The sequence below is a fragment of the Helobdella robusta genome (genome assembly GCF_000326865.2).
Source record: "Helobdella robusta unplaced genomic scaffold HELROscaffold_1, whole genome shotgun sequence".
Taxonomy (NCBI): domain Eukaryota; kingdom Metazoa; phylum Annelida; class Clitellata; order Rhynchobdellida; family Glossiphoniidae; genus Helobdella; species Helobdella robusta.
In genome coordinates, this window is record NW_008703570.1 from 8,199,603 (window position 1) to 8,227,020 (window position 27,418).

The window sequence follows — 27,418 nt, forward strand, 5'->3', positions numbered from 1 at the left end:
TTACTCTACCCTTCATTCATTCCGAGGGCCCTCTTCTGCTTGGATCAGACGACCAAGCCGAGAAGCTGGTGCTTGGTTCTCGTTACGGGAAAGTATCCTTTCAAAGTTTTACATTTGTGTTTTTGACTGGTTGCTGGCCCAAGTAAGATTTTTTTAATTGTTCATTTTTTTCTAATTTAAACCATAAAAATTATTTTTAGTATTAATATAATTTTTCAAAATATTGGTTTCATCATCATTTATGATAAAACATTGTTTTATGCTAATTTAATGTTTTTAGGTTCTGGTTTTGTTTAACATTTAAAAACTTACGTTCCTTATGATGAAACAAAAAATAACTGATAAGTTTTTACAGTTTTGTTAAATTTCGATTTATATCATTATCACTATATTATTTGTAAGCTTTAAAAATTGTCACCGTCATTTTAAAAATATTTTATGATGTGTTACATGTTAGAACCCATTAGTTAACTATGACTATCTTTAAACTTTAACAACTTTGATATGAGTGAATTTATTGAATTTTTCAAATACTGTAAAATGGTTAATTTGTTTGTTCTTGAAGCTGCAATTTTTTCACAAAAAATTTGAAGAAATATTTCACCTTGCCTGAGGATTTTTTAAAATTTATGCGCGGTTTTTGGCCCGTAAATTTAAACAATTTCAAGGCAACTTTTACTTTAAAGTTTCCAGCCTCGTTCATACACCTATTGACAGTTTTAATGCTGGAGACTGGACAATAATGTTGATCACGCCACAAAATGTTTTAGCAAGCTAAAATGATTGGTAAATTGAAGAAGTAGAAACTGAAATAACTACTGCAAAAATAGAGAGCTGCAGTAAGATCAAGTATCATTTAGCAAGAAGAAACTGCAGTACTAGCAAGTCTCATCTAACAAAATGGATCTACAGCACAAACAAGTATCATCCACCAGCAGAAAGAAGCTGCAGCACGAGCAAGTATCATCGAGCAAGAAGGAGCGGAACTGCTGCGTAAAAAACAGTAAACGACATAGCAAGGAAGCTGACGATGGCGTTTGAAGGTCATAAAACTGATTGAGTGGGCTCATGTAAAAAACAATGCAGACCTTCCCGTGTTAAATCAAAATTATTCTGCTTGCCTCTCTGATGGATTTTCTGGCTCCTATTTATGAACATTCATCGTTATTCAATGTTTCTCTTTTCTAATTGTTATCAACTCTTCCTTGTTATTTTTACTATTCAATCGATCTTGAGTATTAATTAATGGAAAGTTGTTTTGTTTTTATTCAGTTTCCTATAGTTTTTGTATCCTTTTTACATTGTTGTACAATTTTTGCACTACTTACTTCTGCTTATTGATGCTTCCACTCGCTAGCAAATGGGGGACATTAAAATAGAAAAATGAAACAAACGTGATTGCGGCGTTACACTTTTAAAAGGCGTTATGTGTTGTGTGTGTATCTCTCAGCTAAGAATGCTGTAGAAGAGTCAAAATCGCCAGTTGCAAATTTCCGTGATGGTCCACGAATGTATGCGTGGGTGGTGTCTGTTTTAATGTTTTTTGTTCACTTTTTACTTTAACGTTTAATTTTAAAATAAAATAGTTTGAATAATTTGAGTCGTTTAAAATAAGTTTATCGATATGTGTACTGCCATGACCATTGTACACTATGTACATCATCGCCATTGTAGCAAAGTTTGCAGTTGCTGTCATTATCATCATCATCATCGTCTCATCTTTAGTTTCAATGGTTATCATTTGTCGTAATCATCATCATCGTCCACATCATCTTTGTCGTCGTTATCATCTGTCTTATCGTCGTCGTCTTCATCAACATCATATTCGTTGTTGTCATCGTCATCAATGACGCCATCGTCGTCTTCATCATCCATTCCATTGTCTTCATTATCATCACAAATTTTTTCCTCAAGTATAACGATACTACTTTTACTGCTGCTGCTGTTTCTACTACTACTACTACTTACTTACTACTACTACTACTACTACCTGCTGCTGCTACTACTACTACAATCATCACCAATGTAATAAAAGTAAGAATAATAAAACAATGATAATGATAAAAATAATAATAAAAAGAAGAAAAAGAAAAAAAAGAAAAAAGTAAATTAATAATAATAATAATAATTAGAGTTCATATTGCCGTAGTCGGAGATTTCGGCGGAGTTGGAGTCAGAGTGGGATATTTTTTCCCGGTTACAAAAAAACTTTAGTCATTATATTATGATTCCATCAAATGAACAATCCTCAACAACTAGCACAAATTTGAATGCAAATGAACGCGAACAAATATAATGTGTAGCTAAAAGAACAAAAATTAATCATTTAAAGAAATAGTTTTTTAACATAGATTCGTTACAATTTGTTTCTTATGCGCCAATAAATGTTTTAAAACATGAAATAGAATATGTACAAGTATTTTATTATGTTTTAAATTTTGATCTTTTTCAAAGTAGAGAATCGTTATTTTTCTGTATTTTTTAATCATTTATTTATTTTAATACCTGTGGAAGTATTGAAATGAAATATTTTGTAATATCCTAAACATTTTGCTATTGAGATATAATTGATTACATTCATGTGACTGTCAGCATGTTAAAGTATGGATACATCCAATCTGCGCATCTACTCTCATGTACTTAAAGAACGTAACCCACGATTCACATAAATAACGCATTGCACGATTCAAAGACACAGCGTAACGCACCAAGGCGGACAAACACGATGATAATCTTATTATTATATATGGCATAAATTTGAAACAAAAATTTTAAAAACGTTGAAAATCAATCTAATAAGAATATGAAAAAATCTTCCACACACAAAACTATTGATTTAAAAAATGGCAGCAGAAGACAAGAGACACAAAGGCAAACAAACAGAGGGCATAGAAAATCTTCCTTCATTGGAATAATTCATGTGCACATTTTTCGCAGAGTGGCATGAACAAATTCATAACGCTGTTTTAAAATGTCGACTGAACAATCTCATTATTGTTTGTTAATCGTCTGCCCACATAACTTGCGTGCCTCTTGTTTTGCTCTTTTTTTTTATTGTTTCAGCGCTTTCATAAACTCTCATTGCCTCATTGTTTGGCATACGTCGCCTAGATCTACTGCTTTCTCTCTTGTTTATGTTCTAACTGATTGCGACGGCTTTTTTATGTTATTCCTGCCTCTTTCTCTGGAATTTAAATCACGTGTGTTTAGTTTTTTGTTGAAGTACAGTTGTTTATTGAGGGATCATCTGCATTCTTACAGGTTTTGTTGTAGTTTTTCAGTTGGTTTTTATATTAAGCAGCATTATATGGGTTGCACTTGGACAACAATCAAACAGAAATCTACTTTTAACAACAATTCAAAACGTGTGTATTTGACACAACAATTGAACATATGCGTACATCAACAACAATCCAACGTGAACTTGCTTTTTTGTTGCTGAGATGCTGGTTCGATTTTCATGTTGTCTCTAATTTTTCCAAAAACTTCCCAATAATTAGTTTCAACATATTGATGTGTCTCCGTGGCAAAAAAAAAGTTTTGAAGCAGTGGAGAAGTGACGCCATGACACTAGGTCAGTAGAAAAATTTGCTTTCGCCCGATAAACTTTGTATTGAGCAATCGCCAACATCTTCATTTTATAGGTTCAATACATACCAACTTTATTGGCAAGTCAATTTCTCCCGCCTCTTCAAATTACTCTATTCAGTGTTTTCTTTCATTTTTGCTTCACATAAAATTTAACATCATTGAATAAAAATAATAATGTTAAAAACATTAGAAGTATTTATAATGAGTATAATAGTTTGGTGATTACAGTAAACATTTTTCAAAGAATCTGAGTTTTATTAATAAATAAATTTAGTAATATGTGTGTTGATATGTGCGCCAACTTTTATGTTTGAAGGCAGAATAGCTTAAATGTAAAGCACAAATTTTTATCTGTCTGCCATCGAGTTCTTTATCATGAGAAAAAAATTGTCCGATATATTAATATCAGGTGTGTTTACGATAACTTGGGCTCCATGGTAATATCTCTGAGTGAGGACGCGGAAGAGAGGTTTGCTATTTGTTCAATGTTATTATACATATACATACATACATACATACATATATATATATATATATAATATGTATAAGTAAATAAATAAACATATATATATATATATAAATATGTATATTATTTTTCCGGAATTTTCACCATTTAAAAATCCTATTTGGAATGTGTGTGAGCATAAAAAAGGAGAGGTGTATAGTGAATTGAATTGCTAAAAACTTGGCTTACGAATAATAAATCGATGAAGATAAAAAAGTGAATGAAGTTTATTTGGTGAATCAGCCTGCATCGTCCTCAGTGCATTGGAAGGCTGGCTGGTCGGTTAGTTGCCTGGTTGGCTGGTTGGTCCCGTGGGCAGTCGGTGCAACTCAATTGGAGATATTGTCAATTTGCCCTGTAATGAACGTTAACAGCTGCACACGTTGCTGAAATTGCCGAATTATCTTGCGATTAGAGGTTTGATTGAAAGGTTGATAGAATGTTCATTAAACGATTGGACGATTGTTCGCTCAGCTGATTGGATGATGATTGCACGTGATTATCTCTGATTGATGGATCACCGACGAACGACATAAAATTAATTATTGCCTAACACGATTCAAGTGATGAGCGAATAATTTAATTTGAATGAAATTGAACAATAATGTTAGTAATGCGTCAAAATGAGCCCACAGATTACGCCGGTGCATCGTACAAAACGATGGAGCTGTGCGCATAAAAAATAAAAATGGAGGAAGTTATGAATGTACGGTGAAAGAGGAGCCCAAGGAATCAATACACTCAATAGCGGGGGTAAAGTTCGCTGATAACGTCAAATTAAATACGCAGTTTCTCATGTCCGAATATTTATACGCACTTCTTTGCGTTTAGTGTAGTTGTAAATAACTTATTAAAACGACTTTGTGTTCTGAATTCTAACGATTAGTAATTTTCAATACTTGCGGAGATTGTGAGAATGAAATAAAGAACGGGAGTCAGGTGCGTCTGCGTGTGTATGTCAGCAACGTCTTTTAATTAATTAAAATAAACATGTTTTGTTCCTGTGGGCTGTGTTATGTTCAGCAAACGTACCAAGGAACTCCTGAACTTATATCGTGCCATACCGTAAAAAAATAGGCAAATAAAAAAAAATACTTGTATTTTGGACAAACAATTGTACAATCAGGCTACTTATATAAATACAAACAAATAAAATTGGTTCGCGTGCTAAATGAGTGCATGCATACACGTGCAACGCATATGGATGCATTGTAATATGTCCGCGCAACACAAGAATCCTATACATGATCAACAGACCAGACATGTATTGTAAATGTTGACAATACATATAAAATACAAGAAATAATACAACTTCATACGTACCGTAGTATGCAGATATGAATGCAATAAAGTGTAACGACGTTTAAACAGTCCATACACAAACTTGCAACACACATAACTCTTAATATAAGCATCTAAATGCGGTAACATGATTATAAAATAAAATTAACATTAACTTCATAGACAACATAAATGCAACATGAATGCAACTCAAGATAATACACTACTGAAATTTTATTTTGGAATACGTGGAGCAGACAGACGTGGACTGTTGTAACGAGGAAACATTTAAAGAGAATGTCTAGTCATCCAACGCAAATTGCCAGCGTAACGACCGATTGTTTGTAAACCACTTTAATTCTGCGACAAATCGTTACTTAGCAAACCAGTACATTTCATGGGGAGTTTCTTCTTCATTTCCCTATAAATACACAGTTTGTATTAAGTTTCAAGTCAAAAAATCTTCTCTAAATTGATCAAACTATACCAAAACCTTTGCGTAAAAAAGATATGTTGGACATTACTTAAACAAATAAATAATTTGATTAAAATCTATTAAAAAAATCTTGAAATTTTGAAAAATGTAATTTTTTTCAAGTTTAACGTTTAAAAGAAAAAATTTCAAAACCCATTTGAAGGAACATATGAAAACAGACACAATAAAATTATTTTCCTGAACATTCAACTGCCTCAGTCAGCTCCTTCATTCTTCATTACTTCGTATTAACATTTGACATGCGAACATGCAAAGAGTGACGACATAAATAGTTCAACTTCAGAGAACGGTCGTCAAGCGTGATATTTTGATGAATCAATATACGAAACGCCTGCATATGCTTCGCGTACAAAATTCTCTCATTTATGCTGGCGTTAATGCATTTCGATCAATTGAGTGAAAAAATATCTCAAACTATGATAAATGAAGTAGCAGCAGTAGCAGCAGTAGCAGCAGCAGTGGCAGTAACCTCACGAAAACAACAGGCGCTTCATGCAAACCACCACGCAGAACAAACAAACAGAAGAGTGACTGAGATAGGAGCAATTTAGCGTCATTAGCATTCCTGTCTGGTCGTCACAGACAACAAAACCAAACATTTACTCGCCTATTAATTTTTGATTATTGTTTCGCCTGTAAATAACCAAAATAAACATAAGCCATGTGCGGAATTTCATTAGCGTGCACAAAGCGCCCGAAAGATTTCGTTTCTTTGTTGTTTCTCAGATTTATATGTTCGGAAAAGCAAACAAACATTCTGCTAAAAAAATTAAATGTATTTTATGAAATTTCAATAGTGTTCCTTATGAAAAAAATCATAATTTATTATTAAATATTTTTTTATTTTTAATAATTTTCTGATTATTTGCTTAAATAAATTGTTATTAACATCGTACAAAGCTAAAAATAAATCGTTAGATTCAGCAACGGCCAGATAAATAACTACCACCCCGAGCGTAAAAACTGTTTCCCCAATAGAAAAATATGACAAAATGTGTCACTAATTTGTCTATTTGCTCCAAAAATGTTTGTCTCTTGTTTATTTCTATCTAGTATTCACACAGCAATCCGACATAAAAACATTTTCATTACAATGAATAAAAGTATTTAGTGTAATTGTAACCAAACCAAGCTTACAAGAAGTTTTATAATTCTATTTTAATGCAAATAGCGTTAACACGCTTCCGATGCATTTATCTCAGCGTGTTTTATTTATTTATTTATTCCAAACGCAGTATCTACAACAAGGGTTATTAATTTGGTTTCACTTGAGTTATTTTCTCAGCATTTGTTGAGCAACTTGTTATCATTACAATCCCTACAGTTAACTATTTTTCATTCCTCTCATTCATTCCATTATCATTGCTACTGTCGTGTACAAGGAAAGCATTTCAATCCCAGATATTATGATTTCCATCATCCTCATCATCTTTTCCATTTGTTTCTCATCACATCATCAGCTTCCGCATCTGCATGAATTTAATTTCTGATGAAATGATCTTCTCCATCTGATCTTCTACGCATTTCTAATCAGTTTCATCATTTTGCTGCTGGAGACGTCACAATCTGCAAAATCGAATTTCTTTCATCATCGAAACAATCCTCATTACAATCATCCCTACCTACCATCTGTGTCTCTAACATTTCATTTCCACAACATTATCAGTCATTTTGTGATCTTTTTCATTTATTTATTTACAATCATCATCACCATCATCATCACTATCTTCATCATCACCATCATCGCCATCGTCTCAATCATCATAACATTCAACATCAAATAATCAGCACCTCACGACATCACCAGTATTTTTTCATTCTTAAATCCCCCCCCCCAAAAAAAGTCATCATCAGCTGTTGATTATTTTAAACCTGCATGAACACGCTGAACGTTCGTGTGATCTCAGCTCCTCCAATTGAATGGCGGCAAATTTAAAATCAACTTTTCACTGCGTTCACTGCTGACAGATTTTCTGCCATTTCTCAACGTCACGAGATGGAGGAGTTTTAAATGAAAAAATTTCAACGCTGATTGATTTCATTTTATTTTAAATTCGTGGATTTTACTTTTATTAGGGTTTCATTCATTATTTATTTGTTATTTTATTTATGTTTATTATTTTTATTTTGTCTATTAATTTATTAACTAATTAATTTATTTACTAATTTAAGATTTTTTATAATTTTAATTTAAATTTAGTATTAACATAACATTTATCAGATAGCAATTTTTTATTTTATGAGATAATTTCTATATAACAACATTTGAAACCTAAAATAAGTTTTACAGCCTTTAGATATAAATATAATTACTATAAAAATAATTTCAGCTAAGCTCCATAATTCAATCCGTCAGTAAGCAGATATAGATTTCCTCAGACACATACATTCTGATGAAATTTTTTAATACTTTGAGTGATTACATCTATGATTCCAATCATTTTCAAATGAAACTCTTTTTTCTATTCTTGAAAATTATTTTATAAAACATTATACAAAAGTTGCACTTATATTTTCAAACTTTTAGTATTAATTTTTTCAACTTACTCTCTTGTTATGGAATCAAAATAAAGGGTTTTGGTAAAACACTCACACATCACACACTACATTCACACACCACACCACCCACACAGACACACACACACACAGACACACATACACTCCACAGACAGACAGACACGCCCACACATATTTAAATTTATTTTTTACACATGTCAATTATTACACGTTAAATGACAAATTCTTCACTTATATCTTCATTGCATTAGAACAGACAACATATGTAGGCTTTAATTGCATTAGATGAAACATCACAAATTTCATCACTGAAAATGGTTTCAACAAATTTTTTTAAATATTTATTTGACATTAAGCGCTTATTTAAGCCACGAAGTTTTAAGTCAAAACTGGATAATTTTTTGAAATAATCTGTTTTTTTATGTCTATGATAATTTGTTTTACTCTTAAAGAAAATATTTTTCCTGAAAACAGAAAAACTGAAAGGTGTATAAGAATTTAGATAATTTTACCATTCAAAACATTCAACGTTTCATTAATAACAATATATCATACAAATAAAAAGTCTTTGCAACTTTGCTAAAACAGTCAAAACACGTGTGGCGTGTATAAAAAAGAGTTTCCAGCTGTAAAACTAGAACGTACAAACACAAACTGTTCCTCTTTGATTGACTCGTCATCCAATATATTCAGAATCTTTGATGTCATCTCCACGTCATCAAAAGGAACGTTGCCAAATTCAATTTATTGCCGTCAACTTCACTGGTGACTTCGAATTGAATGGCCAGCATTTGCAGGAGGTCTTCCTTTAGTTATTAAGTGATGTTGAAAGCTTTCCATACATAATCTTGGTCTTCTCATGAATTCGTTTGAATATGTTGAGATTTTCAAATTATTTTTTTTGCTCGCTTAAGAAGATTTTTCAAATAAATTTCAAAATCTTTGTAGAATAAAAATATAAAAATGAAAATTGTAAACAATATTAGCCCGATTTCACTCAGAAAAGAAAAAAATGTTTGAAAAAAATAATTTCCATATGAATAATGTTAATTATTATGGCGTGATTTATCGACGTTGCTGATTTATGTACATCAAATCATTTACCTCTAACAATGATGAATGAATGCTTACAATCGTTTCCTGATAGTTTTTTTTTTACTTTTATTCTCATCAAATACATTATTTTTGTTCCTCATTCAAGTAAATATTGAAAAAAGTTTTTGAAATTTATATTCCAGAGTTGACGACGACGATTTTGTCAAGAACCATTTTGGAAATTAATTTGTTTAAATTATTTTTTATTGTTTGGTTAACTTTTCAATTAAAACTCTAACGAATCATTTTTGTTGAATATTTAATGAGTTGCACTTTTGAACAAGCAGTTTGTTTTGGACATTTCATGTCATTAAGACACACGTATCTAACTGCTTTCGTTATTTAGATGCATGTATCCTTCCATTTGCTATCATTTAGATACAAATATCATTTTAGTTCATATCACTTAGATACATTTATAAGTGCATCTGATATCGTCTATAATTAATAATCAATTCAATATCATTTAGATGTATGCGATATTCATATTGTTATCCATCAGATAAATGCAAAATTTTATATGGTAGGTACCTTTTAGAAACATACATACATACAACATGCGCTCAGACAAGCAGGCAAAACAAGTAGGTGGCGCTATTTTTTCTTTCATCCTTACATTTTTTGATATGCCACTGGCCAAACTCATTATTATTTACCAAACAAGGAACGTAGAAATGATATTGAGTGAGCCTGCAATGATTAAATTCCTACATACATGCTGCTTGGTTGGACAAATTTATCGGGAGTTGCACGAGTATTTGCCAGCAAACTAATAAACGCATCTTTCAAAAAAGAAATAGTTATCATTTGAATATTTATTAATCTAGCAACAACAACAACAACAACAACAACAACAACATGATAAATGAAGTTAATTTAGTTTTCGTCGACATCCATTCATTGCAAGCATTCATAAAAATGAATAAATATTTCATGATTCATTGTAAACTTTTGTTGTATTGTAAACAGATCTCCCAGCTTAAAAATGGGACATAATGGGCGTGCGTCAGTCACACAATGGATGGACCATCCTGCATTTTAAAGCAATTTCACGCTTGATTAGCATTTATAAGCTGTACAGAGCGGCACGTGATGATGATCACAACCCTCGAATCATCAACATTAAATTGCATGCACCAGCAAATGCTCTCATAAACATCGTTAATTAAACTTCTGAGAAGTTGTTTTTAGTTACTCCTTGAAACTATTAATTTCATTAATTTATTCTCTATATTTTGTAACAAGCTTGAAATTATTTTGTATAAAATAAATCAAAAACACGATTTATTCCAATTGTTGGAAACTCACAAATGTTCATTTATTTTAATTTAATTAAAAAGTTGTTAAAAACGGTTTAAAAAACTTGAGACTAAAATTTACTTTTGAAATTTTGAAAAGGATTCATTTATTGTTGGTACCTTTTGAATATTCTACTACATCAACATGAACTTGTTCATTTGAAACCTGCAACACAAACACAAAATCATCTATCTGGCTGCCAACAGTCTGTGAATATCAAATGATAAACTTCTGGCGCTTTTTGATAAAAAATTCATTCCCATCAGCTTTAAGACATTGTTATTTTCAAAACGTCAAACGCACTAGTAAGAAAGTGACGTGAAGAAGGCCCTAACAGCTTTCGCATGTGGAGATAACTTTTTTAAAATACTCGTTTGAAATTTTTTTTATAAAAATATGTTGAGCAGTATAATCTTCATGAACAGTAAAAGCATGGCGTGGCATTTAAGATATTGCGTCAATGTTTATTGTAATCCATTGTTAAGAATGTTAAGTCGTTAAATTTAGAAACTAACCCAGCTGCAGTGGTTGAAAAAAAGTTTATATTTTGAAAAATGCCAAACATTAAAAATATTTTTATTCCAAATTGTATAGCTCGTACGTTTTTTGCTTTTTAAATTGTCTGATAATAAGTTTTAATTTTATGATTTTATAAACAATATAACAAAAAGTAACAATTTGGTTATAAAACTTCAAAACCATCCAAAAAATTTTTATTTTTTTTGGTAACGCAGTTCAGGTCAGCAGAGAACTGCTTTGGTGTATATCGCTATTCTGTTACAATTAAGCCTCCGTGTTACGAAGGCTGTGTTCGAGTTGGAACCAGGAAATTACGAAAAACATGGCACTTCCATCGTCTGAGCCAACTTGCCAATCAAACCCGTGTTCTCATATCATCAATAACAAAAAAGAAGGATTAATTTACCATAATTTATTTTTCTATTAAGTTTAAACAAAATATTTTTATTCTTCTTTTTCTGATTAAAACTCAAATAAAGTATACTTAACTCCATTTCACTTTTCATTTCAATAAAATCCAAACTTAACCTTATTTATTACATAAAAAAAAGTTGAAGATTTGAATACTAGAGCCATAAAATTAGATAAAACCATAAATATTAACTGTTCACATTAGACGTTTTATGTACCTATTACTTCGATAATTTATAAAATTAAAATAATTTTTCGATGATAATAAGAAAAATTATTAAATTAGTAACAACATGAAAACCAGTATATCGGCCAGAACAAATTTATAAACACTTACCATCATAATGATGGCATTAAAAATGTTGATCCAGATGTTGCTTTGCAATCGATCATGACGAAGATGTTGTGAATGACGATGACGACAGACATGACGTCAGCACTGACAAAGATGGTGATTGGTCGAATGAAAAGAGTGATGACTATAATGAGGACGACGATGACGATGATGATGATGAGGAGGAGGAGGAAGATGATGACGACAAACACGCAGGCCAGCGGTCTAGTAGCAGAAACCGAACATAGACGGATTAATGACACACCACTGTTTGATTCAAGTCATTAATCAAAGTAAGAATGATGCCCATCCCATCTTCGTTGCCTCACGAGTTGCGCTTCTCAGCACAATCCTTCTTATGGATGCCTACTATTATTTTAAGATTTTCTAGCAAGTCGAGTTTCATTTCTTTAGTTACAAAAGCACAAAAAAATTGCAATCAGTTCGAGTGACGCCGTTTATTTTTCAAAATTAAATTTTCATGATGTTCTGCCTGCAAAGGAAATGATGAAATAATGTCATTTCGTAAAAATCGAAACGTTACTCAATGAGTTGTAAATCTCTATTAAAAAAAAGATAAAAAAGCATTGCAGCGACCGTACGAGATTTATTTTTGCCGTGTCGTAAACATCGGCCGGCCAGCAGATTCCATGGATAAAAAAATTTCGATGAAAAACATTTTAATTTCTTTACATCTTCATCGTAAAAACAAAATTCTTGCAAAACAATGCCTATTGAAAATATTGAAATTGTAATGTAAGAGCATTTTTGAACCTGTAGTAAAAAGGTCATTACATTATTTTTTGTTTTGAACCTTGGTGCCCACGCATTTGATGATTGGTCAATTTTTTTCTGATAAGATGCTGTGGAATTCATTGAATTCGATCTTGTAACTGAAACGCAAAACTTCTTTTTATTTCGCCAAGCTGTCACGTGCGGTTTTACTAATGTCGAAAATTAAAACCTTAGATATTAATAAAACCATTGGTTGAATACCTTACTGTAATGCGCTATTTCTTACAAAAAATTAAGATAATATTGTTTAATTTTTAGTTCAAAGACCACAAACACAAAGTTAGCATTTTAATCACAGTAGGTGCAAAATATTTGGCTCAAAAATATTCATTAATTGGTGAACAAGTCTGAAGTTTAATTTTTGTTGCTTCCATTTAATGCTATCAACAACTATTTATTATTTTTATGAAAAATCAAATTTTTTATGCAAGTGCACCAAACATCTGGCTACTGAATAATGAAGCAGATATTTTTGTGTATGACGAACATGTCATGCAACAACTACAACTCCAACTGCAATTACAACTTCAACTACCTACAACTGCAACTAAAACTGCAGCTACAACTTTAACTTCCTACAACTTCAACTACAATTTCAACTACAATTTCAACTACCTGCAACTTCAACTACCACAACTACTACAAACTTTTTTGTGGCTTGATTTGATTCATTTCCAATTTCATATTGCGAAAACGTTTTAATAAGCAACCTACCTAGCGTACGGTCACCAACTAAAACATTTAAACTCACGTTTTAATGCTCTACATGACTGTTTGTTCACTTGATTGAAATGGACTAGTGTATAATTTATGTTTATTAACAAATTTTTAATTTGTTAACGACTTTTCTTGGTAACAACTCAAACACATTGATAGCTGTAGATTTTATTTCTTCTTTTGATTTCTGTGATAGCGTAAAAGGCGTCTGTCACATATGGCGTCAATCATAAACTCCAGTTTAACGGCGCAAGTAGCATTATTTTTTTTTTCATGTTCGTGTTGTGTAATATATGAACGCGTTTGGCTCTTTTTTAAATGCGTTTTATAATATTTAATGAATAAACTTTATAAGAAAAAAAATAAAAATTTAACTCTAAAATATTTTTTATATTTGAAAAAATAATATTCAGCATTTTCTCAACTGCTTATCCTAAAAAAAGTCGAATAATGTTATTTTTATCAACGAGGGATCTAGCTAAGCTCAGTAAACAGTTGAATGCGACATTTTAGCCAAAACAAGCTTTTAGATAATGGTATCATTTGATTAAGTTGTCAGTTTGCATCATGTTTTAAGCAAGTTCTACATCTAAATGTTACTTTATAAAATTTATCAAATTTAATGTATAAAATTTAATCATGTTGAGGACAATTTTTTTAAATTTTTATATTATAGTTAGTTGTAAAAGGTATTTCTTTTAATCAATGAAAAATTTCATCAAATGATGACCTATAGAACGGCATGGCTTTTGAAACAATTCATGAACAGGGGCACTTGAAAATCTGGTACGAGCCTCAGCTACGATGGGTGACAGTTTGCATTTTTACGTACCATCATTCTCACCATCTTATTTATTTAATTTTCCCAATTGAAACATTTATTGAAACTTTTTATACGCAAATATTGAAATTTAAACAAAGAGTTGTTTCTATTTCAAAACACTTTAGTAAAGAAACATTAACACCTCACATGGGAAGAAATTTATTTCATTTAAATCCAATTTGCACCTCCTTCAGATACGTTCAAAAGAAATCGACATTCGTTGGAAACGACAGTTAATTTTCTTGAACAAACACTTCAATATGGAATAGGTAATATATAAAAAGGGGTAAAAAATAAAATTTAACGTTTATCAAATTAAAAGTCAATAAGTGTGTGGTTTCGTACCATACAAACACATTTTGGAAGTGAATGATTTAGTTAAGCTTTTAATGAATGAGCATGATAACTTTGTGAAACTTTTAATATTTTGTGACAGCGTTCAGTTTTTACCAAAAATTCCTACTCCTGTCGTGAGTTATTGAAAAATAATTCAAACTTTTCTTGATGCAGAGGCAGGAAAATATAGAACAATTTTACTAACTGGCGGTAGGTCTATTTTATAAAGGTTTGATATTTACCTAGTTGAAATTTTCAGTAGAGTTATGTTGGTTTGTTTTTTGAAAGTGTACTTTTGAAAGTGTACTTTGTACTCTAGTTATGTTTTAAATTCTAATTTAAAAAAAAATGTTTAAATTGTCGTTGAAAAGTTGGTGGCTGGCGAGTTTGAGCGAGGCACAGGCAGAAAAATCGTTTAAAATACAATTCATAAATTCCTTTAAATCGCTGGACATGATCGCCGTAAAGTACTAAAATCAATGAAATGTGTCTCATAAACATTTTATCTCTTTCAATATTTATTTTTATGTTAAAGCTTTGGTGGGATAGAAATTTTATGTGCCTTCAGAAGTGAACGACCATCTCAATCCCTATTTTAATAATTCTGATTTTTCAAACTTCCTGTTTGTTTTTGTCATTTTAGATCTTTGAATTTATAGAAATAGAAATAAATAATATATATATTCTATATGAACACTCACATACTCATATCTTCTACACACACACACACACACACACACACACACACACACACACACACACACACACACATTCACTCACACACACATTCACTCACACACACAAAACATTCGCACACACACTACACACACACTCTCACTCACACACACACACTACACACACAAGAACACACACTCACTCACACAAACTTGAATGTTTCAAACGTTAATATTTTACATGCAGTTTTTATTAACTACCACCGTGTTGTTCTGATCGTTTCATTGAAATACTTCATTCACAAAGTTTCTTGTGACGATTTTTTTAAACAACAATTTAATAAATAAGTTTTGATTTAAAGCAACAATTTAAAAAAAAGATTGAAAGTTTCTGAATGTTCTGAATATATTCTTGTTGGCCCATCAATCATCATGCCAACGCAATCGTTAATTGTAGAAATGTGTTGAACATTCCTGAAAACTATTTTTTTTATATAAATTTCAGAAATATTATTTTCATTTTTTAATATCGTTACAGAAAAATGTCAAAAATAAGTAAACGTTTTTATTGCTCGATTAAATAAATTTAAAAAATACACATTCAGTGATCAAGTAGAACCACTTTTTTTTTTGTTTAAGTTTACTGTTTACGAATGAACCACTGGTTCGTTCGTAAACAAATGAGTTGTGATGTGTTAATTGTTCAATGGTAGATTTTAAAATTCTACTTTACCATTTTTCAACATTTAAATAATATTAATAATAGACCATCTAGCACGAATAAAGATATACAGTGCGATTGAATGAATGGTTCATGAATATTATGCAAAAAATACAACTTTTGTAAGCCTACCAATAATCCTAACACTACAAAAACCAGAGACCATGGTTTTTGCACAGGATCAACAGAAAAATTGTCTAACAAATTTTTATTTAAACTCAAAATATCAAAATAAGTAACTCTTTAATGATTCTACTACTGTTAAAATGCATACAAATCTAGTATTAACTCGATTTTCTTGCAAAAACGTTTAGAATTTTAAGTAATAAAAATCAAATTTTAAATGATTTAATTTCAATTACATTCAACTAAATCGTGGAAAAAAATCGCGCAACAAATTATTAATAGCTGTTGGAAAAATAAAATGAAATGTCATATTTCACTTCAGTCATCATCCGACGCATTCCGGTTCCATAACGACCTGATGCCTTAGAAAAAATATTTCTTAGAAATTTCATAATTGTTTTATTCATCCTAAAGTTTACGCTCATTCCTTCTGAGTCTCTCATGTCACAAATTTGTCGTTATTTTTATTTTTAACACGTTGCTCCAAAATTTTAATTTAAATAAAAATGGTAATTCCGACTGTGATGATTTGTGTAATGATGGCGATGTTGCAAAAATACGATGTTGTTGATGCAAATTGAGACGACAATGACGATGGGCAAATTATTTCCAACAAATATATTTGGAGTCATTAATATTATGACGACGTTTATGTTTCTGGAACTACTTTGTCTTCATTGTTCTTTTGTAACTCTTCTTGCTTATGTTATTGTTTGTGGTTTTGTTAATGTTTATGTTAATTTTACGTTAATGTTTACAAATACAATGATTTTTATAGTTTGTTGATTCTAAAGCGACCAGCAAGACCCATTATTGAATACGAGTTTGTGCGTGTTGCGTGCACTAGTTAAGTTTCTTAAATTTGTTGGATTTGCAGCTCTTAACAGCACAAAACTGGGTATGCACTCTCAGGCTTTTACATGTTTCCTGAATTTTCCCGAGTAAAAATTTAAAGTTTGAACGCAAAATTTGAATGGAATAAAAAATATTTTCATGTTTATTTCTAAACTATTTCGCTTCAACATCACCACATAAATCAGATGACAAATTATCAAATTACACCCTGCAGCTGTCTACTTTGTTGCATTTACTTTGAAAATAAAGTTTTCATAGGACGAGCAACAGTGGAGCTTCAGGCGCCAAAAAAACATTGAAGCTACTTGATTTTTTGTTGTTGATTTTTTTCAATTCAGTGTTATGCAGCACATTTGATTGTTGGGCCTGGAGCATGTTTCTCCGTCGTTACTCATTTTAAAGTACCAAACCGACTTTACGCAGCAAATGAACCTTCCTGATACACTAATTGTCCTTATCCCTTATAATAACATTTTTTTATTACTATCATTCCGATTATTTTTATTATTGTTTTTGGATGTCAACATTGACATCGGGACATTTGATAAGGTTACCATCGCTAGCGATATCATCATCATCATCCTTTTCATCACACCATCGTTATCATCACCATTCTCATCCTCATCATCATCATCATCAAAGCTTCAGTTTCATTTAGATCGTATGTATGTATTTTTATCTGATTTGATGTCTGTCTGCTTTCAGAAGAAAGCCGTGTTTATTTATTGGCCAGCATGAATTCATAACTCTACAATACGCTATTCCACACCACATCACACCACACCATACCACACCTCGCCACACACCTCGCCACAAACTACACCACACAACACCTCATTATTTATGCAAATTGCCATGTTGATGAAATTGTTACAAAATAATATATTGGCTTTCATAAATTTATTGCACTAAACAACGCCACAGTACATGGATGTACGTACATACCGTATATACAGCTACTGATGTCCCAACGTATTCAATAGAAAACAATTCTTTATGTAACTCGCATACATAATAATACTGTACCGTGCTTAATACCAACATTTTAATCATCTCTGCCCTGTACCTTGTTTTCTTCTCTTTTACTTCTTTTCCATTTCTTTTTCTCAGTTTTGCTAATATTTTTGTTTTTTACAATACAATAAAATTTTTTTCTAACAAGAACGACGACAATTTTTTCCACAAACTGGCTGCCCTCCAAACATTTCTATTACCACACCATACAATTATGCTAACTCTTTTTTGTTCGTTAAAAAATTCTTAGTATGACAGACGCAGAACCTGAGCATGCAAGACAATATCATAAAATAAAGAAAATTAATAACTGTTGTTACAATAGCTGAACTCCTCCTCCAAATTAACAGAAATACTCTCTTATTTAACGAATGTTTTTGAAAGTTTTCTAATTCTATCAAAAGAAATGTTATTATCTATCTACTGTTAAAAATTTAAGTTTATTGTTTGATATAGATTTTTCAATTCTTCTCTCTCATTAACTAACATCATAGAAAAGTATGATTTAACTCTAATGTTTTGAAATCGCTTCATACGACACCAACAACATGTTTGGAACTTTCACTTCAGCCTTCAATCTTTCAATGTGATCACAAAATTTAACCTGTATAAATTAGAGCCACTGACAGTGCCCACCACACATTGTTCGCAGTCTTTTTCTTTCATTTTCACTACCTTCCACATATTCCACAATTCATCTCACAATTTTATACTTATAAATTTATGCCATCTTCTCTCATAAATTTGTAAAACTTTCTCAACTAGTATTTCATCCCCAAACTAACAGTAATATATGTTAGCCATGAAGTGGGCTATGTTGTTGACTCAGAATGGATTTTAAATACATTTTTTGCCTCTACGTTTCATTGAAAGCTCTATGAAGGCTTACACATAACGGGCTTTGTTATGCATATTCACTTGTACGTGACTGTGAGTACGTGTGTGTATGTGTGTGCGTGCGTGTGTTGTGTGCGTGTATGTATATGTGCGTGTGTGTTAAAATAATTTTATAGTGATTTTTTTAAATTTATTAATTTAAATTTAATTTCATGAAAAAAAGTTTTGTCTTAAAATTTTCTATTGTGAATGAATGAAATCTGTTTTATTTTTCGCTGACGTTTTATTTTTTCGCGGTCGTCTCAGTACAATAATCTCTTTAGCAAATTTTATTCCACCATGTCAATCATTTGTCAGTAAAGCCAATTTAGCGCTAATTACCATCCTGCTCTCTGAAGTTTTGTTTTTAAAACTTCTATGCTAAATTTTTGAAACTGTTGTAGAAACCATGAAATAGTAGCAATAGTACGAATAAGATTTTATTTTACGTAACATATTCAATGAACAATTTTAATGTTTCGTTTTTAAATTCATTATAAAGCTATCTATCAAATTTTTGAAACAAGAAAGTTTTTTATAAATGTTTACATTGAAAAATCTTGAAATAAATAAGTTTTGATATGTGAAAATGTGAAAATGAATTTTCTGCTAAGAGCTACACATCTTTTTCACAAATGCACTGCACATCCAAAGGCTTTACTTTTATCTCCAGCTTGATACCAAGTCATCGGCATTCAATTGTAGTGTTTTATGTCTGCAACGTGAACATTAGGCTAATCTAATTTGTTAAATTAAATAAAATTATTGAAGCAATTTGGCTTATGCAAACATTTTAATGAGTTTATTTGTTCAAATGTCTTTGTCTGTGTGTGTGTGTTGTGCGTGTGTGTGTGTGTTGTGCGTGTGTGTTTGTGTGTGTGGTGCGTGTGTGTGTTTTCGTTTACTTATTAAGCATTCAGACAATTCTCAAAATTCATTTTGAAACAATATTCAAATATTGCACATTTTAAATTCTTCTACAAAGTATGTATGACTCAAATTTATAAATACATGTATTATAATAAGAGTGAAAAAAACTGCAATTTATCCAACTTAATACTTAAATGTAAATTAAATAAAAAAAAGTTGTTTATTGCAGTGAAGGAGAAGAAAATTTTAATTAAAAATCTTCCTTACAGACGCACCAAACATTTCAGGCAATTTATTGTCGTTAATTCGTTTGCACCACTTTCTAATTCTTCCACGCAATTCAAGATGTCATCGTCATTTTCAATTAAGTTGAATATATTAGACCATTTCATGTTCATTTATTAAATCGTCTAATTTTTCATGAATCATCGGGGAATTATCTTGAACCATCACAGCCTTAGAGTTGTTTTTCAATCTCCTCATCTCTTTATTTGATAAAGTATTCCTTTTCTTATCAAATCTTTCTGCCTACACAATTTTGTATTGTTTTAACAACATTTGATCTATGTAGCATATACGTTTGCACGTAACTATGCATGTATAGATGTTGGTGGTTTTATTATAATATATGTTTGAAATTAATAGACTTAATTGTCATCAATCAGTCGCTAAATTCAATAAAAATGTCACCTAGCCAAACACCAGTACTATAGCTAGTTATAATAAAAAAGCTGCCTACTAAATAATTATATATATGTATATATTCTATGTTCATAAAATTTATTAAACTCGTCCAGAACTTAACACACGTTTTGATGTAAAATATGATGCATCATTTTTGTTCAAACAACATCTTTAAATAATGGATTGTCAGTTTTTAATCGTTACAAGTTACCCTTGTCTGTATAGTGTGAATCGTATTTTTTGTGTATTTAACTGAATAACAATTATAAAATTTATTTATTTTTTGAAATATATTTAGTTTATGATTTTTAATTAATGAAAACAGTTTCAAAAAATTATTTATGACCAGTTATTGTCAGTATTATCTCCCTACTTTCCAGTAACATTCATCTTCTATCCTGTCCCTGATAAATGAATGTTGTAATTCTTGCTTTGCTCCGTACACTAACGGACCAATCATGTCATGAAGCACGAGCAACAACTCATTTGCTATGATTACGTCATCATTACGTCATGAAAACTGATACTGTTCGCTTAGTTTATACGACTACGTTCAATCTAATTAGAAAAATAATTGATTGAGCAAAGTTAAATTAAGTTAATGAGTTTTTGGAGTGTGTTTAACATCTTTCGCATAAAAATTTTTGCTTATGATTCTGTCAGTCACATTTTTGTGTATATGCGATTGTAAAATAAAAGAGACACGATGATGTAAAATAATAAAAGTATTTGAAGACGTGCAACTTGTATTCAACTTTATAGCAAAGTTATATAACAAATGAACTCTATGGTTTGTTCAAGAACCTTTGATTGGTTCCACAAAATTTTTCATTCTGTAAAATGTCCTAATTTTTCAACATAAACAACTTACGCCCAATTTTCTATACATTTTCTTCTATATAAAAATTTCAGCTTATCTTCTTATTACGCATAGACGAATTTTTGTAAATTGAATGTAAGCAATAACTCAGCGCGTATAGCAAAAACTATATTGTCCGGTAATTGTTTTATAATTATCATGTTTTAGAACCTATTTGTGATCATTAAGCCAGCCTCGCTAATGTTATTACGTCATATGAAATGCTTTTTTATGGCATTAATAAGAAAGCAATGATGACGGCAGTGGAGCATTTATTATGTTGTTCTCCTTGTTTCCCTGCAGCTCTTGGCGTTTTAATAATTTCTTGATGCTCTTGCATGTCATTGCTGGCTGGCTGGCTGGCTGGCTGGCTGGCATCGTCGTCCTAGCAGCAAAATTTAATTTAATTAAACCGGCTGAGTGTTTCATAATTTGACAAATATTTGTAAGTTATATGAAAAGAAGAAAGTACATAGAAAGAAGAAATTATTTGAGTGGAGTGATAGAGAATTTCTATGGAGATGGTTTTGGTTGCCGTGGTTACATGAATAACTTGAGCGTTCGTTTGATCATTTGCTTTCATCTGAAGAGTGCCGCGTAGTGCACCGTGGGCAAACTATCCTACCACTCAGCTCATCGAAGTGCATGCTCCAATCTTCTGAATTTTTATGATTCTAAGAGTTTTATAGTTTCTTAAAATAATAATTATAATAATAATAATGATGAAAAAGTTCAAAATAAACGTTGAAAACATTTCATTTTTTCAACCTATGTCGCTTGTTCAAGTTTAAAAAATTATGACGAAAGCAGCAGAATTAATTTTATTTGTTTGTTTTAATTTCAATATTTATTATATATTCTACTATTAATATATGGCAATTCAACTTTTTAAAAAAAATTGTGAGTAGGTATGCCTGCTAAAATTCTTGAGAAAAAATAACAAACGGCGGTCAAATGATGGATGGTTTTGTTATTGCCCATCCAACAGACCAAATTGAACTCTTGGTTGGTTATCATCACAATGTGAAAACAAGTGAATAAGTAACAAATGATAATAATGAGTGAATGAAGAACACGTATGTCAATGAGTGAATGGGTAACACGTGATGTTAATGAACGAGTGAGTTACCTACTTTTGATAGTAATGAGTGGACGAGTAAGTAGCCAATAAATGAAGATTGATGTTCAAGAAGTTGTGCAGCTTACATTGTCGTAATTGTTACCTACAATAATTGTGTTAAATTTAAGACGATTTTAAGAATAAATATAAAATAATATATAAATATTTACTTAAATCTCAATAAACACTCTGAAAGCACCATATCCATTGTTAAATTTAACAAATTTATGTAGTGAAACTACTTCAGGTGCGTTAGATTGGGTAATGTATTGTTGTGACGAAATGTTAGAACAGCATTATCACGTTATCAGTTATTGTTATGAGTGGCTATTAGTTGATGTAATGAGTTGTTATCATGTGATGGAATAAGATGCTATGATATTATGATACGATATGTTGTATAGTAATTCAGTTATCTGGCTATGATATATTTTTAAATAAACAACTTTTGCGTTGGTTTCCATTCATAATCCTCTCCTAATGAGTCTCTTTTCTAAATGTAGTGAGAGAAGTATTTGTGTAAAAAATATTTTATCTATTTGCTGATATATTTTTCATTGTGTTATCAAATTGCTTCATCAGATCTTTTGTTGTTTGTTAGATGCATATTTGTAGCAAACGATAGTTTCTTACCTTTGTTATTCGTGAAATAAAAATTTGACAAGGTTAAATTTTTATTGTTTTAACTTTAAAAAAAAAACAACACAATTACTTTATTGAAAAGTTTAAATTCCATTTGTGTTTAAAAAAAAAATAAATGATCAAAAGTTAGCTATGTTGTCTTAATTAAACTTCTTTCCACGCATCTGTAGAGTGATGAGCAGTAAATGTTCATTGGAACGTCACGTGCCTGTTTATGAATAGCTTATAGGAATGTTGACGGCCAACGAACAAACAGAGGTATTCATTTTAATGTTCTCGTACGTATGCTGTACAGCAGCATTCCTACTCCTTGTCTTGCGTCTTACATTTTTACAAAAATTTTATTCGAGAAGAAAAGTGATTAAATTCCATTTGTGCATACTGCTCATGTTTCATGTGCATTTAAATAGCTCTCACCGTGCCAAGCACTAACACTGCATACCCCCGTGCACTCATTCGTTTGCGGGTTGGTTCCGTTGTACTGAATGAACATGCAAGTCGTTGAAAACATCTGCAAAAATGAAAACGTGATTGGGGACATTTTATCCTTTTAATGAAATAATTGTCAATAATTTTTAGAAAGTTTTTGTATTTAAAAAATTTTCTAAAGTTATTCAACGAAATAGACAAAGTTAATAAAATTAATTATGTATTTTAAAATTTGTTTGAAAACCAAATTACTACAACATAACAATCTACCTGATCAACAAACAAATTAACCCAAAATATTTCATAACAAAATATTCCAAAAAAATTTAAAATTTTCGCAACTATGTAAAATTATTCTTGAATTCTCGAAAATTGTAAAATGTGCACGTAACTGCAAATATAATTAAAAGAACATTCGGCGTGCGTATATAGTTGCAATAAAACTCAGACGGCTTATAAAATTAGCATTAGCACTGATGAATACAGAGAGAGAACTTGCGACGAACCCCATTACTGCCTCATTCATAATCAGCCGCCGTTATAAAAATTCCATTGAAACATTTTTAAAGATAGTCAGTTGAGTCATTAACTTTATGTGGTGTCTGCCTCCGTTGCGAACGTAGCCATTAACTGGATTTGCGATGTGGTCAGTTGCCACTAACTAAAGTTTTCATTGATGCCTTCTTTTTGCTTCTAATGTGAATGTTAGTGATGGTGGTTGTGGTAATGACGTTGAAAAAATGTAGTTCGTGGTGGTGGGGGTGATAAAAATGTTGTTGTTGTGTCACAATTAGGTTGATTTATTTTGGAGCATCGGTAAGTCTTGCGTTTGCTTCTGTTATTTTCGTTTCTGTTATGGCTTATATTTAGTTGTTGCAGGTATTGTTGACAAATTTTTATATTATTGTTTGTCCTTATAATTATTGATGAATAATTATTTTGGGTTGATTCCCATGAAGCAAACGGCGATATTAGTTTTACATAGTCACGCGTTACTCTTCTCAGTTGCAGCGATCACCAAATGAAAATATTTATATTATAAAATACACAAATATTGTACGTGGAAGAAATAATTGTTTTGCCGTATAGATTTTAAAAAGAACTTCCTCATACACGGAACACAAAAGAGTAATTGGAATTGAACGAAACGAGAAATGGAATCGGAGAGCTTGCTTGAAAACATTCAGACAATTTATTGGCGTCTACAATTACATCTCTCATAATTAAATTCACATTGCTAATTACAACTAGGAAATATAAATTTTCGAACCTCATTAAAGCTACAAGTGTACTTTGCTTTAATGAAACATTTGAATTATTTAGCCAGAGTATCGTAGAAAAATATCATTAAACAACTTTTAGTAACTAAGCTTATCAAAAAGGTTCCTATTAGGTACTCTAAAGTTAACTTTATCATTCAATAAAACTGTAAACACGTTCATTCATGAGTTTCCTCCTACCAAACGTTAAATTTTTGGAAGCCATTTATGTTGAAAGGTTTGCTAACTGCTTCCGTGAACAAAATTTTGATGACACAAGTTGCACGTAAAGTGATAGCAATGAAATCGTTTAATAAGCGCCTGTGAAAGTGGCTGAAATGTTCTCAAATGTAATTAAATTGCAGCCGTTGCAAGATGATGTAAGCTTGTTTGAAATAAAATCTTTATAATACCAACTTGAATTACTCCAAAATGTTTTTGGGTGAAGAGCTGGCTTAGACGGTAGAAACGCTGTCCGTCAGATCGATGGATTGCTTGGATGGCTTGCTGGCTAGGTACAAATTCCATCTGCTCGAAACTCAAACAACAAAACGCCGTACTTGCGCGCACAAACAAACAGTGCACGTGACAACCTGGTACGTGACATAAGGTCTTAATTTGCCATTAAGAAAGCACGGAATGATTTATAAGAAGCCTTGTGTTTGTCATAGCGGCACAATAAAGAGCGAAATTAATTTGAAGTTACAAAATCAAACAGCACAATAATAACTATTTCAATTTTATGAAAAAACAGTTAAAATTATCATTAAATAATGATTATATCAACAGTATCAGCAAATTTACAATTAAAAATGAACAAGTTTGCCATGTTGAATCTCTTTGTAAGGAAATGATAAATTTTGTGGCAAAATTTTATTGAAATAGTTTTTGTGTTTTGGTTCATTAAGTTGACATTTATTTTTATACCAATGTTTCACCTTCAATTCAACATAAAATTTCATTTCAACGCAGAGTGAAGCCAAACACCACTAACCCGATTCTCGTGACATGATCGCAGAATTAAGTCATGAGAATCTTTCACATTTATATTTTTGCATTCAGCTATTCCTTAAAAATTAACAATTTTTAACTTGAAATATCATCACAAAATAAAGTGGAATTTTTCGACCAACTGAGTCGGATTGCCTCGTAAGGTTGGTTAAGTTGGTTGAGTTAATGCGTGAAAGCAGGCATGCAAGTGACTGATAGACAGATGACAGGTGCACCAGAACAGAAAGCACAAGAATCACTTTAAGAGGCTTCCTTCAAAATATTTTTTAGACACGTGCGTGTTTCAAGAAAAGAAAAGTGTGAATTAATTTCAGGAAGTAAATTACTTTCGACGCATTAGTGCGGTTTTTATTATGCAAGCCTCTACAAACACGGCTTTATTCGGCCTTTGCTATGGTTACAGTAATGTATTGAACTTACATCACGCTGGCAAATATGCTGCGTTGGAAAACATGTTTTAAATGTTGGCCTTTATATTGATTTGTCTGAAGTATTTGTTTAGATGTTTATTTATTTCATTCTTCTTGTATAATTGTACATACACGCGTGCGCGCGCACAACGAACACGCACGAGTCAGACGCTTGGCTTTTGGTGTCATTCGTCAATGATTTGGTTTTAACATACGTGTGTAATGTGTATGTATAACCTATTTTATTTTGTATGAAACATTTACGTAAGTGTATACACATATGTTGTGTGTGTGTTTGAATATGTGTGAGTCTATGTGGATTGTGATCGTAATTTATATTTGCACAGTGAATGGAAGAAGACACGTTACTTAAATGACTTGTCACTCTAATTGCTGATGTCCTGCCTGTTGTCTGCCTGCATGCTTCGAGATGACAGCATTCTGTTTGACACTTACATTGCAGATAAAATTCTGCTCTTGAAAGGGTCAATGATGCCTTATGATGTTGCCTTATGAGGTGCTTCTTTTTTTTGTTAAAAGAATCGAGGAACACTTGTTCAGCGTTGTTATAATTTTTTCTACGCTGTTCTTATGTAATATTTTTCAATTTCGATACCTTTTCTAACTTTCAAAATCAATGAAAAACTTAATGAGTTTATTGGCCTTCTTAAAAGTTTTTACCTGCTTATAAATAATGTAATGCATTCAAATTGGTTTGCTAATTAAATTTTTGTGAAGATAAAACACAAAAACGTGAGAAATTTAAATATCACTACCTTTAAAAAGTCGACCCCTAATTTTTGAAATTAGGTTCGTCAATCCAGCAATTCACGACAACGCAGCAGAATTTAATGCTCGCTCGCACAGCACATGCTGCCCACAGGCTGCTTTATCGTGATTGCCACTTTCATGGTTCAACAAATAATTTGATTTGAAAGTTGCAATCAATTCAAAGTTTCTAAGCTGGTGGTGTTGCTCAAAGATTGCTTTTTAATTCAACTGACAAACTTTTGTTGAGGCCATCATAAATGTAATCAGTTGTTGCTTTCATCAAGATGTCGAATGTCGGAATTCAACTTCAAACAATTGCTTACAGTAAATGTTTTCCACTGAAGACTTTCTAGTATAATGTTTTCACTACTGCTGCTT

The 27,418-nt window shown here is 31.3% G+C and overlaps 1 protein-coding gene across 1 annotated transcript in view; it reads left to right on the top strand.

The window, feature by feature from the left end:
* HELRODRAFT_148954 (hypothetical protein) overlaps nucleotides 1–27,418 on the top strand; it is a gene marked incomplete at both ends in the record, with an annotated part of 66,048 nt that continues 38,630 nt past the window's right edge. Inside the window, one exon of the mRNA XM_009011150.1 lies at nucleotides 1–92. Within this exon, the coding sequence (XP_009009398.1) occupies nucleotides 1–92 (92 nt within the window). The remainder of the gene's footprint in view (nucleotides 93–27,418) is intronic.